Genomic DNA, 15904 nt, shown 5'->3' on the forward strand with positions numbered 1-15904 from the left:
AGCTACCAGGAAAATAGACAACTAAAACAAGGGCCTTGTCTGCAAGAGCTTTATAGTTTAGTAGGGAAGGCAGATTAATAAACATGATTATAATACAGGCTGATCAGTGCTGTAATAAAGATGTCCCCGAATGCTATGGGAACACAGAGGAAGTGGACATCCGGTGTGTACTAGGGTACAGACAGGTAGTTAGGAAGACTGTCTGATAATTCCCTTCTGACTTCATAATTCTGTCATTTCTATTCTAAGAAACATAGTTTTGTTATTTGCAGATGTATACAGATTGATAAGGAATAATAAAATAGTATACGCATAGCTAAGATTTATAGGAACAAATTTTCATATATCTAAGATTTATGGGGAAATAATAAAATAAGTTCATTAAAATTATAGTTATCATAATGAAAACAAGCATATTGGGCATCTCCTGGAGTAGCTGCCTGGCTCCTGATGATCCCCTTGTTTAAAAAAATTTTGTCAACCACAAATATATGTATCTTTAAACAATGCACAAGTTGTAACCACTAAAGCACAATGGCTCAAGTTCATAGCAGCTGATGACTGTGCCAGCATTCTCTTCAAAATGCCAGTTGTTTGGGAGCAACTCCAGGGGACATCCACACTGGCCTACAAAGCAGTCTGGCTTCCTGGTAACAGTGTTCACCAGGTTTTTTCTCTTTCACTTCTAGAAAACAGTTTGGCGATTCCTCAAAACCTAAATTATCACATGATCCAGCAGTTCCACTCCTGACTACATATGCAAAGGAAGTGAAAGCACTGCATGGATCAAAATACTCAAAATAGCCAAAAGGGAGAAGCACACCCAAGTGTCAATCAACAGATGAATGTGTAAATGAAATGTCCCTGCTGATGGAAGTACCCTGGACAGACCCATGAAGAGGAAATCTCTATCTGTTCCAAGGGCGCTCTTTCTTGATGTTCTTAAGATTCCCCCCAACAAAGGTTGCAGAGAGCTGTGAATGGAGATGACGAAAACAGCTTCCTCCCAACTCCGCACCACAGTGCAAAGTTCTGGTACCCAGAACCCAAGGCAACATTCCTCATAAAAACAGACCCTTCAGCTCCCTCCTCCCCGTGTCACATCCCCAAAGCATCTCTCAAAAGTCAAAAACCAAAGACACCAAACATAAAGAAGCAATCCAAACCTACCACCCTCACCACAGGAGCTAACCTTAATCCATGAGCAAGGCCTTTCCATTTATAAACATCCAGGAGACATTTTGTGCTTCACTTATGATGGGCAAGAAGCCTCAGAGATACTGTCTGCTGCCACATAATAAATCACTGCACCCAAAGGAGTGGTGACCTCACAGTTTCTCCAAGAACCATCAGTGGGTAGACTCTTTGCATCATCTAGGTTTCCACTCAAATGTCACCTCATCAGGGTCACTCTTAACATCACCATCCTATCTATTTTACGGTTTCTCTCCTGCTCCTAGAATGCAAGCACCATTAGTGCAGGGACCTTCTCACTGTGTGCCCAGGATATGAAACAGGCCATGGCACACAGTGTTCAATAAGTTTAATATTTCATGAAGAAATAACATTTTTTGAGTATTTACCATGTGCTAGGCACTGTTCTTAATGTCGTACACATAATAACTAATTTCAGTCCCAAAGCAATCCTATGAGGTAGGCAGTATTATCATCCACATTTTATAGATGAGGAAACTGAGGCACAGGGAGGTTAAGTAGCAAGCCCAAAGTCATACAGCTCGTAACTATTACAGTAATCTCCTGCCGCACAACAAACCACCACCAAATTTAGTGGCTTAAAACAATAATGCATTCTTATTTATTACGGTTCTGTGGGTCACTGGTCTCAGCTGGATGGTTCTGGCTTGAATTCTCTCACGCATTTACTATCAGTTAGGAGCCTGGGCTTGAGTCATCTGAAGGCTCACTGGGCTAGGCCTTCCAAATGACTTCATTCACATGTCTGGCACCTCAGCTGAGAAGACTGCAACTACTAGGGACCTTCTGGGCCTCTCTCTCTCTCCACAAAGCCTCTCTACATGGCTATGTTGGGCATCCTCACAGCATGGTGGTCCTTATATGGCAGCTTCTCATGTTCTTGCCCCAGAAGTCATGCAATGTGTGTCACCTCTGCTCCATCCGATTTGTTCCAAGGGCAAGCCCAGATTCAATGCTGGGGGATACCAGAAAAAGGCATGAATAGCAGGAGGTGTGGTGATTGGGGAGGTCATCTTTGGAGACTCACCAGCACAATAGTGGAGCTGGTATTTGAACCAGGTTGTCTGGCTCCAGAAACTACACTGTTAGAAAATACACTTGTAACCACCATATTATGTTGTGTCTCTATTAGGAATAAGTGAATACAGTCTTTACTTAATTTGTATAATTAGTGAGGCCTATCCTAATGATTTGGGACTCCAAGGGTAAAATAAAATCTCCATCTGTAAACAGAGAAAATTATTTGCAGTTTTTAACCGACAATCTTTTCTCTACTTTGAAAAGTTAACGGTTAAGGAATGCCCTTGGTCGGTGATGGGGTAGCGGTGGCTGGTTGAAGTAGGGAGGGTTTGGAAGCACTTCTGTGGACAAAGTCCAGATCTTATGAAAGATCATATTTTAAATGAAGAAAGGGCATAGTGAGTAGGAATGGGTATTTCCAATGGGAACTCGCCATGCCCCAAAGGGATTACCATCCAGCTTGAAACAAGTTGGCTTGTAGACAAGTTCTACACAAACACCACACTTCTATTCCTTATTACAGACCTGGAAGAGAGGTTAAAAAATAAATAAATAAAGCAACACTACCATTTATTGAGTGCCTGCTTGTGCCAAGCACTGTGCCAAGAGGCTTTCATCTACTGCCTCCTTCAGTCTTCAGATCAACCTTACAAGGCAGGTTTGACCATTACATCCAGGATACTAACTTCAGAAAGTTCCAGAAACTTAATCACATACCTAGTAAATTAAATGGCTGAACAGGGATTTGAACCCATGTCAGTATAACTCTCCAATGCCCATTCTTCTAGTAACTGAGCAATATCACACATATAACCCTGTACCATGATCCCTGCCACTGTTCATTGTTTCTGGGACATCCCCCCAACTAGTAAGAGCCTCCTTACCTCACCCAGCCCCATTCAGGAATGTGATTTTTCAATTATTGCAGTTTCTGTGCCCAATCCAGCACCTGATCTCTGATGGGTACTTTAGAATTTTAATGAATTAACAAATTACAATTTATTTGGAGGCGCTCAAGTGTAGCCCAGGGATTTTAGAAGGTCTGTGTCTAGCAATCAAACCCTTATTCATTTCTAGGAGCATTTAGCAGGAGTAAAATTGCCCCTGGGTTCCCTGTGCTTTTCTTCTTGTCAGTCCGGTCCATGTAACAGCCTATCTTTGATTAAATGGTCTCTCCCTCCCTTCATATTTTTGAAAACACTATTTTATTATATGCAGTACTGAGGAGCGGCTTGGGGGTGAGGTGGTAAAAGAGGTGATATTTAGTGGCAGGGCTTGTGCTTTGGGCAGTTATAATTCCAACTCCCCACTTCTCTGTGGGTGTTCCATTTATTTTGGGATGTTTATATTTGTTTCCTAAAGACTTGCCATACTGACTCTCATGATCAACCAAATAATGTATCTGAGGAAAACACTTATTTTCTCCCAAGTTCCTAGAGTAAGAAATTCAAAAGTCCCCCAAAGTGCTATTGCCACCCTTGATAAAGCTGTGAACTCATAAGTTGCAATTGTCTAAGTTGACAGTGGTTATTACAGTTTTCACAGGATTGAGGAGCAATCCATACATGTAACATTTCTCTGTACGAGAAACATGGGAAAGTGACAGCACACAAAAGCACTCTCCTGACTCTAAGTAGAGCAATGTGGGAAAAGAAATCCCACTTTGGGAGACCAAGGTGGGCGGACTAACTTGAGGTCAGGAGTTTGAGACCAGTCAACATGGCAAAACCCTGTCTCTACTAAAAAATACAAAAATTAGCCAAGCGTGGTGGTGGGTGCCTCTAGTCCCAGCTACTGGGAGGCTAAGGCAGGAGAATCTCTTGAACCCAGAAAGCGGAGGCTGCAGTGAGCAAGATCATACCACTGCACTCCAAACTGGGTGACAAAGTGAGACTTTGTCTCAAAAAAACCCCGAAAGAACTCCTTAGAATTAGGAGCCCTCTAAATGTTTCTCTGGTCTTCAGCATTAAGCAACCAATAAATGAGACCCTTCCCTTTTTTACTGCCAAATCAGAGATTTTAAGGCATTTTCAAATTTATGGTACAATTCTTATTTGCCCATAATTTCACATCATAAATTTAACTCTGGAGGTGGTCAAGGGATATAGAAGTAATTTAATCTGTCTTTTAAATAATATATTCTTAAAAATCCTTTCTGAGTGTTTTAATTATACTAAATGCCTTCTTGATTTATACTACTTTAAAAAAATGTGTTATCTTTATGTTCTATTTTTATAGTGATGTTTCAGGAAAGAATGATTTTTGTTTGGTATGAATATGTTATTAAAGAGAATCTCTTTCAGAAAAAAAAATATACATGAAGACTTCATTTTCATGTTTTCTCATTTTCTTTTCTACTCATTAAACCTCTTCTAAGGCATCTGCTTGAACACAGCACTAAAAATGCAAGTAGTACAAACAAGTTATTTATAAAACATCAAGTTTTCAATCAATAAAAACAGACTTGATTTCCATGTGAAAGAGCAAAGAAAAAGAAAACAAAAACAAGCAACAGAAGCCTTCAAAAGCAGGCAGAAAGCTAAACAAATTTAGAAAAATTGGACTGAGGCCCTGGTGGGAAAATGTCACCTACAGTGCTTGCTTATTTATTTAGGATTTAGGATTTATATTTGCCCTGCTTCCCAGAAAAAGTTAAGGCAATAATGAAAACTTTTAAATTTTTCTGCTATCTTTTCAACTGAATCTAATTGAACAGCTTATGTGCCATAAGAATTGTAACGTTTTGTCCCTGCGTGGTAGCTCACGCCTGTAATCCCAGCACTTTGGGAGGCCAAGGCGGGAGGATCACGAGGTCAGAAGATTGAGACCATCCTGGCTAACATGGTGAAACCCCGTCTCTACTAAAAAATACAAAAAATTAGCCAGGTGTGGTGGCGGGCGCCTGTAGTCCCAGCTACTGGGGAGGCTGAGGCAGGAGAATGGCGTGAATGCAGGAGGCGGAGCTTGCAGTGAGCCAAGATCACGCCACTGTGCTCCAGCCTGGGCCATAAAGCGAGACTCCATCTCAAAAAAAAAAAAGATTTGTAAAGTTTCCAAATTATACTTTCTGGATTAAAAAATAACCCCATCCCACCCACCCACCCCCCAAAAAAAAAACAAGCTATAGTGCTCTTATCCCATTCATATAGTCTGGATATGCAAACATTTTCTGTTAGTTATACTCATTTTTACTATTCTTAAATATAAAGAATACTAGCTCAAGCATTGGATTAAGTTACTATTCAGGCAACTGAAATAATGAGCCTAGTGCAACCAATGTATACATATATATTTTCTTTAAAAAGCCCATAGTTAAGATTGGAATTTAAGTCTCTATATAATTCTAAATCCTATGTGCAGTTTAAAGTCAGGAAATGTGTTTTTAAAGTCAAAATTCCATTCCCCTATCTGTCCTGCTGTGGTTATACCAGGCAAATAATAGTTACAGCAATTTTAGAACCCCTTGCTATACCCTTAGGTATAATTAAGTGACTTAAAAGTTGAGTTCCTGCCTAAATTCACTATTTGTTTTCTCAAATTATACACCTAGCACTGATCTTACTAGACTATCACTATGTCTCAATTTTCGCAAACCCTTTGCTCACCACTGCTGACTCTTTCTTCTCATGAAGCCATACAAAAGTTACTAGCAAGGCATAAATCCCAATCACTTTTTTTTTTTTTTTTTTTTTTGAGATGGAGTCTTGTTCTATCGCCCAGACTGGAGCGCAGTGGCGCGATCTCGGCTCACTGCAAGCTCCGCCTCCCGGGTTCACGCCATTCTCCTGCCTCAGCCTCCCGAGTAGCTCGGACTACAGGCGCCCGCCACCACGCCCGGCTAATTTTTTTTTGTATTTTTAGTAGAGACGGGGTTTCACCATGTTAGCCAGGATGGTCTCGATCTCCTGACCTGGTGATCCGCCCGTCTCGGCCTCCCAAAGTGCTGGGATTACAGGCGTGAGCCACTGCGCCCGGCCCCCAATCACATTTTTTTTTTTTTTTTTTTTTTTTTTTTGAGACGGAGTCTTGCTCTGTCACCCAGGCTGGAGTGCAGTGGCCGGATCTCAGCTCACTGCAAGCTCCGCCTCCCGGGTTCACGCCATTCTCCTGCCTCAGCCTCCCGAGTAGCTGGGACTACAGGCGCCCGCCACCGCGCCCGGCTAGTTTTTTGTATTTTTAGTAGAGACGGGGTTTCACCGTGTTAGCCAGGATGGTCTCGATCTCCTGACCTCGTGATCCGCCCGCCTCGACCGCGCCCGGCCCCCAATCACATTTTTAATCTACTAGTTCCTTCAACTAAATAGGAATGCCATTTAAAATTAATCAGGCATCTGGAGGATGGATTAAGTATGATGACTTTAACATATGTAAGTTATAAAATTGCCCTCAAGGCAATGTTATAGGAATGCCTTCACATAATTGTTTATTAGGCATCTTCAGAAATATCAAGGCACATGTAAAATAATCCTGGGAAGTCAAACAGATCCTTACAAAGGATACAGTAACAACTTATCCAGTCTTAGAGTAGCACACACGTAAAACAGGTCATACTCTTTGCACGAAGCAATAATTATTTTCACCTTAACTAATCTTAAGATCTTCAATAATTTTTAAAAGTGAAAATAAGCTTTATTCCAAATTACTAACACTTAAAACTGCTTACAGTGGGCATTATAAGAATTCACACACATAACCGTTACCTATTCTCTTGTCTAACTGCTCTCCACGAGATTATAAACTCCCTGAGGACAGAAATTATGCCTTGTCTTTCTACCCCCACAGTCCAATGCAATGCCCACTAAATAGGAGGTGCTCAAAAAATCTTGGTGAATATTTGATAAATAAGTGCATGAGAGTATAATGGTATCCTGAGTCAGAACGTTATGTGCTGACGTTTTCATACCATTTACAAGTATGACATTAGTTAAGATACAAGTTCTTTAGACTTCAATTTCCCCACTTATAAAATGGTCATACTAAGGTCTGTCACCCCAATCCCAGAGAATCAGATGCAAATAAAATAAAATGATTCAAGATATGCTAAAAACTATAAATACTATTATTATTTTTAGTTCCATGATTTCTATCACAAGTATACAGTCAAGTGTTGTTTAATGATGGAGATACATTCTGAGAAATGCATCATTAGGTGACTCTGTTGTCCAAATATCACAGAGTGCATTTACACAAACCTAGATGGTATAACCCACCACACACCTAGGCTATATAGTATAGCCTATTGCTCTCAGGCTACGACACTGTAACAGCATGTTCCTGTACTGAACACTGCAGGCAAGTGTAAAACAATGGTAAATACTTGCGTATCTAAACACAGAAAAGGTACAATAAAAACACGGCAATATAATCTTACGGCACCACTGTCATATATGTGGTGGTCATTGACTGAAACATTGTTATGGGCTGTGTGACTGTATTTCACTCTAACTGAACAGAAAAACATATGTAATTATAAAGATGATAATACTTGAATTACCTGGAGAATCTGAAGATTTTTCTATGTAAGACAACTTACACTTTTTTCTTCATGAAGTAGCTAAATAAGGAAAATTATGCCACATACTTTTTGCTTTAATGGGACTGCCTCTACCCATTGCCACATTCTCCTCCCATTTCTGTCATAGGTCTGTGACCCTCCCACATCATCATCATCATCATCAGGATCTTGCTCTGTCACCCAGGCTGGAGTGCAGTGGCACAATCATAGCTCACTATACCCTCTGACTCCTGGGCTCAAGAAAGTCTCTAATCTTAGCCACCCAAGTAGTGAGGACTACAGGTGCGCACCACCACTCCTGGCTAAAAAAAAAAAAAAAAAAATTAAAAAAAATTTGCAGAGACAGGATCTCTTTACGTTGTCCAGGCTGATCTTGAACTCTGATCTTCAACACCTTGCCGCAAGCAATCCTCCTCCTCAGCCTCCTAAAGTGTTGGGATTACAGGTGGAGTACAGCCACCATGCCTGGCCTCTCCCATATTTTCTTCATAAAGGGATAAAAAGTTATATTCTAGGTGGACCCCAAGACTAAATCTTTGCTCAATGTTTGCTGATTTTTCTCAGGTTAGATTTATGCTGAGAATGAAATGACTGAATCCTTAAATAATTGGCCAATGTCAGTACTTTTAAATTATAAATAATAAAAACCTAATGATTTTTAACAACAGGACCACATACATGGATTGCCTTATTTTATGTTTGCTTGTTTATCATTATTATTATACTTTAGAGAAGGGGTCTCACTCTGTCGCCCAGCCTGGAGTGCAGTGGTGTGATCACAGCTCACTCCAGGAGCCTTGAACTCCTGGGCTCAAGCGATCCTTCAGCCTCTGCCTTCCAAAGTGCTGGGATTACAGGCGTAAGCCACTGCACCTGGCCAGATCATCACCTTCTAAAAACAGATTTGTAAATTATGCCCAGTTTTAAATCTAAGAACAGAATCAATTCCAGCGATCTCTGCATAACAATTGCTGTTTCAATTAGATAATGTAACAGCAATTGCATTAGACATTCAGATGTGATGTTTAGTTTTAAGTTTGGGAACCAATTTTAAACAAAAATTCCTATATACCTGTTCAAGGAGAATTCCCAGAAGGTTCTAGGCTTTAAGTTTCCTCTGGTTTGCAGTTACTATAAACAAAGTTTCAGCTGGTTCCACTCAGCCACCCATACCATATGCAGCCAAAGTCGAACTCTAAATAGAGTTGCTTTCACAAGGTCTTATTTTTGCTATTAATGTCTATCTTTCTTTTTCCGTTTTTTTGGTTTTTTTTTTTGAGATGGAGTCTCACTCTTATTGCCTAGGCTGGAGTGCAATGGCGGGATCTCAGCTCACTGCAACCTCTGCCTCCCAGGCTCAAGTGATTCTCCTGCCTCAGCCTCCTGAGTAGCTGGGATTACAGACGCCTGCCATCGCACCCAGCTCATTTTTGTATTTTTAGGAGAGACGGGGTTTCACCACATTGGCTAGGCTGGTGTTGAACTCCTTACCTCAGATGATCCACCCGCCTCAGCCTCTCAACGTATGTCTATTTTTCTTTAAAAAAAAAAAACAAACCAAAATGCATATTTGGTCAAATCATCAATATGTATCTCTCATTCTATTATGGGAATTATAAAATGAACAAGTTATGAATGAAAATATCAAGGAACAGAAGAATTGATGATTTGCTGAGTTTGCAATGAATTTATAATGAAGCGATTAATGGAATGGTGGTCTCTATGCCAGGGGTGCCTGCGGAGCACAGAATATAAGACGCCTGGTGGGCTTTCTCTCACTTCCCACTTAGGGCCTCAGGAACACATCCTAGCAGGTAGCTCCCCATGTGCTCATCACCTCCAAACTCACCTATGTGTCTCCAGCACCCAGCACCATGCCTTGTGGGCTCTTCTAAATGTGTCCTATGTTGCAGTAAAATACATCACACCAGCTGTGTTTTTTTCCCACAATGGTCCACTCTCCCCTACTTCCTTTATGGATCTCGGAGATGTTTCTTACTGTTGTCTCCTGCACACAATCTCGAACTGCAGAAAAACCACTGTAATAGAGGGGTCCAGGTGGTGGGATGTCAACTTTTGGAGTTCCATTTCTTGCTGCAGGGCTTAATACAGGTGGAGTTACTGATTCTTCTTCTTAAATAAATTAGGGTGACTTATGCCTCACCCCAATCCTATTGTTCTTCCAAGCCTGCTTAGAAGACCAGTCACTGCTTTCCAAAGGATTATATATACCTTAGCTGTCAAATCACATTTCACTCATGCCCACATCCCCGTATATGAGAATTAGGGGATTTTATGCAGATGCCTTTTAGCTTATAGTCCCCAGAATCAACTCCTAAAGGAAACTAAGAAACTCTCAGCCCCATCATGGATTACAAAATATTCAACTATTTCTTAACACTCAAATTCTCTAATTTAGTCTCTAAGCATACATTTTTTGAGAACACATACAGTAAAAGTAAAAAACCTAAGACTAGTTAAGGCCATCAACTCTTGGTGGTAAAGCTGAGTCAAGAGTCTTGAGTTCCAGTTACAGCTGCAACAACTACAAAGAACCAGTGCAGCTTCCCTATTTGCAAAGCTTCCCTAGTTGCAAAGCAGAAGTACAACTAAGCAGCACAGAGCACCTCTGTCTTCAACATATCCTTACGTGAGTAAAATTAAGCATAAAATTTTTCTATTAATAGCACAGCACTGTCCACAAGAAAAATTGTGATGACAGAAATACCCATATTATGTATTGTCCAGTAAGGCAGCCACTATCCACATATGGTTACTGAGCACTTGAATGTGGCTAGTATGACTAAGAAACTAAATATTTAACTTAATTAATTTACATTTAAATAGCCAATATAGTGTGTTGGAACAGTACAGCTGTCTAAGAAATTGCCATAAAAATTTTAAAGTACTATAATGTAAGGACAAATTAAATTTCCAATCTGCGGGCTGTACTTCCATATCAGAAAGTCCAATACAAAGGACTGGAAGTTTGGTGGTAACAACTAGGATTCACCTTTCTTTTTTTTTTTTTTTTTTTTTTTTTTTTTTTTTTTTTGAGACGGAGTCTCATGCTGTTGCCCAGGCTGGAGTGCAGTGGCGCGATCTCGGCTCACTGCAAGCTCCGCCTCCTGGGTTCACGCCATTCTCCTGCCTCAGCCTCCTGAGTAGCTGGGACTACAGGCGCCCGCCACCGCGCCCGGCTAATTTTTTGTATTTTTAGTAGAGACGGGGTTTCACTGTGGTCTCGATCTCCTAGGATTCACCTTTCTTAAAGCAAAAGTTAAAATCAGACATTTCCCATTCTTCCATTGATAAACAGTTTAATGAAAACTATTTAGTGGTGAAAGCTAGCATGCTGGGACACATCTCCGGTTTGGACGAACAGAATGGGAGGCCAGTGAGTGAAAGCAAGATATTTCCCCCCAGCTACAGGAACTACAGTTTAAAGACCACTCTGAGGCTTTCCCATCTCCATTGGTCTCTGTGATAGTTTAATAAAAGTGATACTGAATCACCCAATGGGAACACTATTCTTGGTTTACGACTGCAGGAACAGAAATGTGGGGTGGACCAACCAGCTTTGGAAACACCTTTAATAGATGGCCTTGGACAAGGCCATAGCAGAGCACAGTCCTGTCTGGAATGGCTAAGCAGGGAGACAGAGCCTGGTGCGTATCCTCCTAGCTGGTACCACTATACCCTAACTGCAGGCAGAGCTTTTGAGAAAACACTGTAGGCAGAAGACTCCGCATTTCTTCATCTTTTCTGTTACCACCTTGTCTACTCCACCATCTTCCCTCTCCTGGATACCACAACAGCTTCCTAATTGGTCTCTCTGCTTCTACTCTTAACTCCCTACAGTTCATCTTCCACACAGACGCCAGATAAGCTCATCCCTCTGCTTAAGATCTTCCAGGGACTCCTACTCAAAACAAAATGCAAACTCCCCACCATGGCCTACAGAGTCCCGTTCACCTTCGCTTCTCTTCCCACTGTCCCCTTGCTCATTCCATTCCAGCCACTCCGACCTCCTTGATTTGTTCTTCCGACAAATCAAGCTTCTTCCCCACTCAGGCACTGAGTTGAAGCGTTTTGCACTATCTCATTTTGTCTTCACAGTTATCCTGAGGTTTAAAGGAGGTAAATCCCAGACACAGAGTTTATGACGGTGAAACTGGAATTTGAATCCAGGGAAGTGACTGCTGAGCTCACAGGCTCTCCCTTCACAAGACATCCATGATGGAGCGTCCATTTAACTTCCCCACTCCTACACAGTAAACCATGCCTCTCCTGAGGCAAACGCTCCTTTATCAAGGAAAGCTTTCACTGGACGTGTCCCCCAGCCTCAGTCAAAGTTTAATGTCACATCAACACTGTCCACAATATTCAGAACACATGGCCAACCATGAATTTCTTCTTGGGCACATGACGCCTCTGAGCCATTGATTTTCTAGGGTCGTTTAAAACTTACAGCCATTTAATTACATTGAAAACACAATTACGATACGAAAATCAAGCTGCTTTTATTTTTGTTTCAGAGCCTTATTTCACATTTATGTTAAAGGTATTTCAAAATTATTTTCTATGACTTCTCTCCTGGCCATATGTGCTATAACATAATGAAATCTGTACCAGTTTGTGACATGGTTGGTATTTTACAAGAGGCCGTCAAGGCATGTAAGAGTTGAGTTTTATATTATGAAAGGGGACCTCTCATATCTGCCTGCAAAATGACCTCAGTGGGAGTAGGTTTTACTTTACATAAAGTTGGGCTTACCAACTGTCTGATTAAGTCAATTTCTGTAATTGTTTCAGGCCTCAGCTTCCCCTTCTATAAAATGGGGATGATAACAGATACTTTCTCACAGAGTTGTTTTGAGGATTCTGGGTGATTATACTTGTTAACTACTTGGCACGGTAAATGCCTGCACACAGTAACTGCTAGTTTACACAGTCAGCCGGGGCTACTTTTTAAAAAATCATAAGTCCTCCAGTGGCACAACCTGACTAAAGGAAGTTCTCAGTGAACCAGTGTATTCAATTACTAAACAACTTCCCAACAACAAAAACGTGAAGAAGATAACAGTCCATGCTACACTGACTGGAAAGATGACTCACTCTAGTTGACTCTAAATCAGTTTAAAAAAAAAAAAAGGCTGTCTCTAAATCCAGCTTATCTTGACTCAGCATCATCTATGTGATTACTGATCAGCATGGACTTTCTATTGGCCCTTGGCTGCTATTTAGATTCCCACCTGCCCCCCCCCACTAATTCTCTTTTTTTTTTTTTTTTTGAGACGGAGTCTCGCTCTGTCGCCCAGGATGGAGTGCAGTGGCGCGATCTCAGCTCACTGCAAGCTCTGCCTCCTGGGTTTACGCCATTCTCCTGCCTCAGCCTCCCGAGTAGCTGGGACTACAGGTGCCCGCCACCTCGCCCGGCTAGTTTTTTTTTGTATTTTTTAGTAGAGACGGGGTTTCACCGTGTTAGCCAGGATGGTCTCGATTTTCTGACCTCATGATCCGCCCGTCTCGGCCTCCCAAAGTGCTGGGATTACAGGCTTGAGCCACCGTGCCCGGCCTAATTCTCTATTCTTACACTGCCTTTAGAGGTGGTTTCAACCCAGGAACATTAAGTGGGCTTTTTAAATTTTTTTTCTTTTTCCTTTCCTAATGGGCATAGAGTAGTCAAAGCACTATCTTTGATCTTCTATTTCCCACTGGGAATTTATGAAGGCACGAGCAACAAAAAACCTCTAAAAGTCATTACCACAGGCCTTTGACTGAAAACAGCTTTAATTATTGAATCTATAAAACTCAACTGAGTCACACTGGGCTTTCAGAAACACATTTGCTTTGAGAATTTATTCCTTCGAGCATTACCTTGTGCCCTTTGTAATCACTAATGCAGGACACGACTAGATCTATTATATTAATAAAAATCTTCCCAATAGTTGGGGTAAATCCAACATTTCCCTATTTCAGGCATTTGCCTCTTACTCAAATCCTACCACCAGAGGAAAAAGGCAGCAGCCTCCCACTGTTTCCAACACCCACTTCCAGGAGAATACCTTTTTAAAAAATGCTTACTGTGATTTTCCAAGTACATTTGCTATTTGGAGGGTACACTCCAGGAAAACCTTCACTGCCAATAAATCCAGACTCTCCAGTAAGAATGCCACCACATGTGAAAACAGGTCTGGGAACATAAAAGAAGAAAAGATAATGTAATTTGAAACATGGTCTAACAATCTGCTGTTACCTTCAGAAAGGTGTAGCCTATTAATATAAATAAAAGTTAATGTTGATTAATCAATTCTCACACCATAATGGGATCTGAAAGCTTGCTAGCTCTTAGAATATTTAAATTGCAGCCTGATAAAGCATTCTGTCCAGCTGCCATCTGTCTCCATCATAGTAACACAAGATTTTATATACATAATCAAGTCCTCGGCATTGTGGCAAAGTCTTGTAGGAAAATGGTAAATACATCAATTTAACTGGGGGGAGTGGGAGAGAAGGTAAGAGTCAGGCTGAATGAAGAACATGGTTTTAAAGAAAGATAGGCAAGCAATTGGTTAATATAAAAAAGTTTGCCGTTCCCATATTTGGAGATGCCCAGTTCTCCTCCCCCTTTCTGAAAATTACTGGCCATTGGCAGCGCTTCCCATCGAAAGGGAGGCTGATATTAACGAAGGCTGAAGAGGCGATGCCAACGTTGGCCACCGGGCAGGTCCCACAGCCCAGCTCCTGGGGCCGTCTCGAGGTTGGCGAAGAGTTAACTTTCCAGAGCGGCTCCCTAGGCGCCGCGCCGCTACGGTTGTTCCCTAGTTTAGGTCTCTGGGCAAAGCCTCTCCGCTAAGAAAAAAAAAAAAAAAAAAAAACAGCGGTAAACCAAAATCCACATATTTGGGCCCCAGTGCTTCCCTCCGCCTCCATAGACACGGGGAGAGGGGAGACACAAGTCAGATTAAGCCCCGCCACGTGGTGGCCAAGCCAGCTGCAGGGCCATCAGGCAGGCCGGGCCGAAGACCCAGGAGGGAGCCCCGCGAGCAGGGATGGGTCCCCAGGTCCGGGACTCAGCCCACGCACGGGGGTGGCGGACGCCTGCACCGCTCGGGGAGCGCAGGGTCGAGCGCTGGGTCACCCAGGCGCGCCGAAGCGGGTTGAGTAAAGCAGCCGGCGAGGTTGCAGAGGTGGAGGAAGGGAGGGGAGAGAGAGGGAGCCCAGGCGGGGGTCGCGTTACCTCTCTGGGGACTGCTGCCGCGAGAGCTGGGTGGCGGCAGCCAGCAGCAGGCAGAGTGGCGCCCAGGCGTTCGCGCCCCTCATGGCAGCGTAGACGCTCGGGGTTTGCACCCCACGGCGCGCGCGCCGGCACACACGCCCCTCCGCACCCACCGCGCTCACACCGCCGCTCACACCGGCAGCAGTGCAGGCTCACACCGGCGCTCGGCGGCCCGCGCGCTCCCTCTCACTCGCGCACCGCCGTGGGGCGGCCCAGGTAGCCGAGGGTTGCGCGGCCGGCGGGGCGGAGGCGCTTTTAAAGGCGATTACGGTGCCGTCTGACTCGACGCTTAATTTCCCCTGAGGAGCTGCTCTGGCAGCCACAGGCCACTGCTGAATATCCCGTTTGTTCTCTGGCGGCAGGAGGGGCGGCTCCGAGGCCAGAGCCGCCCCCTCTCGTGGGGAGGGCGGGCGTCTCCTCGCGGCACCCCGGGATCAACGGGTCCTCTCGCGTCCAGCCCTCAGGGATCCCAGGGAGAAGAGGAACCCCTTGCGGAGTGGCACCCCAGCGGCCCTGGCCCAGACGCCCACAGACGATTCTCAGGGAGAACTTCGGGTTTTGCTTTGGGGAATGTTTCTCCCAGTTGCTTTTAAATAAAAAGTAATAGCACTTGCTGGCTGCTGGAAAGCCTGGGGGTCCTTCTTTGTCTCCTTCAAAACCCAGATCCAAGGAAAGAAAGGGAGAAAAAGAGGGATTTTATCGTATTTTAACTTCTGTGCTTATTCTCTCTGTAGGTTCTTTTCCTTTTACTGGTGTGACAATGACAAGGAAGATAGTCTCTGTGCGGGCATTTAAACGGGTTCTCAGACGAGCGATTTCTGTGTGAACTGTCATTAAATGTCAGATAATGAGGACGGAACCAAATGAGCAAA

General features: G+C 43.0%; 1 protein-coding gene across 1 annotated transcript in view; it reads right to left on the minus strand.

The window, feature by feature from the left end:
• PCOLCE2 (procollagen C-endopeptidase enhancer 2) overlaps positions 1-15263 on the minus strand; it is a 79097-nt gene extending 63834 nt beyond the window's left edge. Inside the window, exons 1-2 of the mRNA XM_005546004.5 lie at positions 14994-15263; positions 13838-13946 (exon numbers count right to left, since the gene is read on the minus strand). Of these exons, the coding sequence (XP_005546061.1) occupies positions 13838-13946; positions 14994-15076 (192 nt within the window). The 5' untranslated portion in view covers positions 15077-15263. The remainder of the gene's footprint in view (positions 1-13837; positions 13947-14993) is intronic.
• Between the last annotated feature and the right edge of the window lie 641 nt (positions 15264-15904).

Source organism: Macaca fascicularis, chromosome 2 (assembly GCF_037993035.2).
Source record: "Macaca fascicularis isolate 582-1 chromosome 2, T2T-MFA8v1.1".
In the NCBI taxonomy this organism is placed as follows: Eukaryota; Metazoa; Chordata; class Mammalia; order Primates; family Cercopithecidae; genus Macaca; species Macaca fascicularis.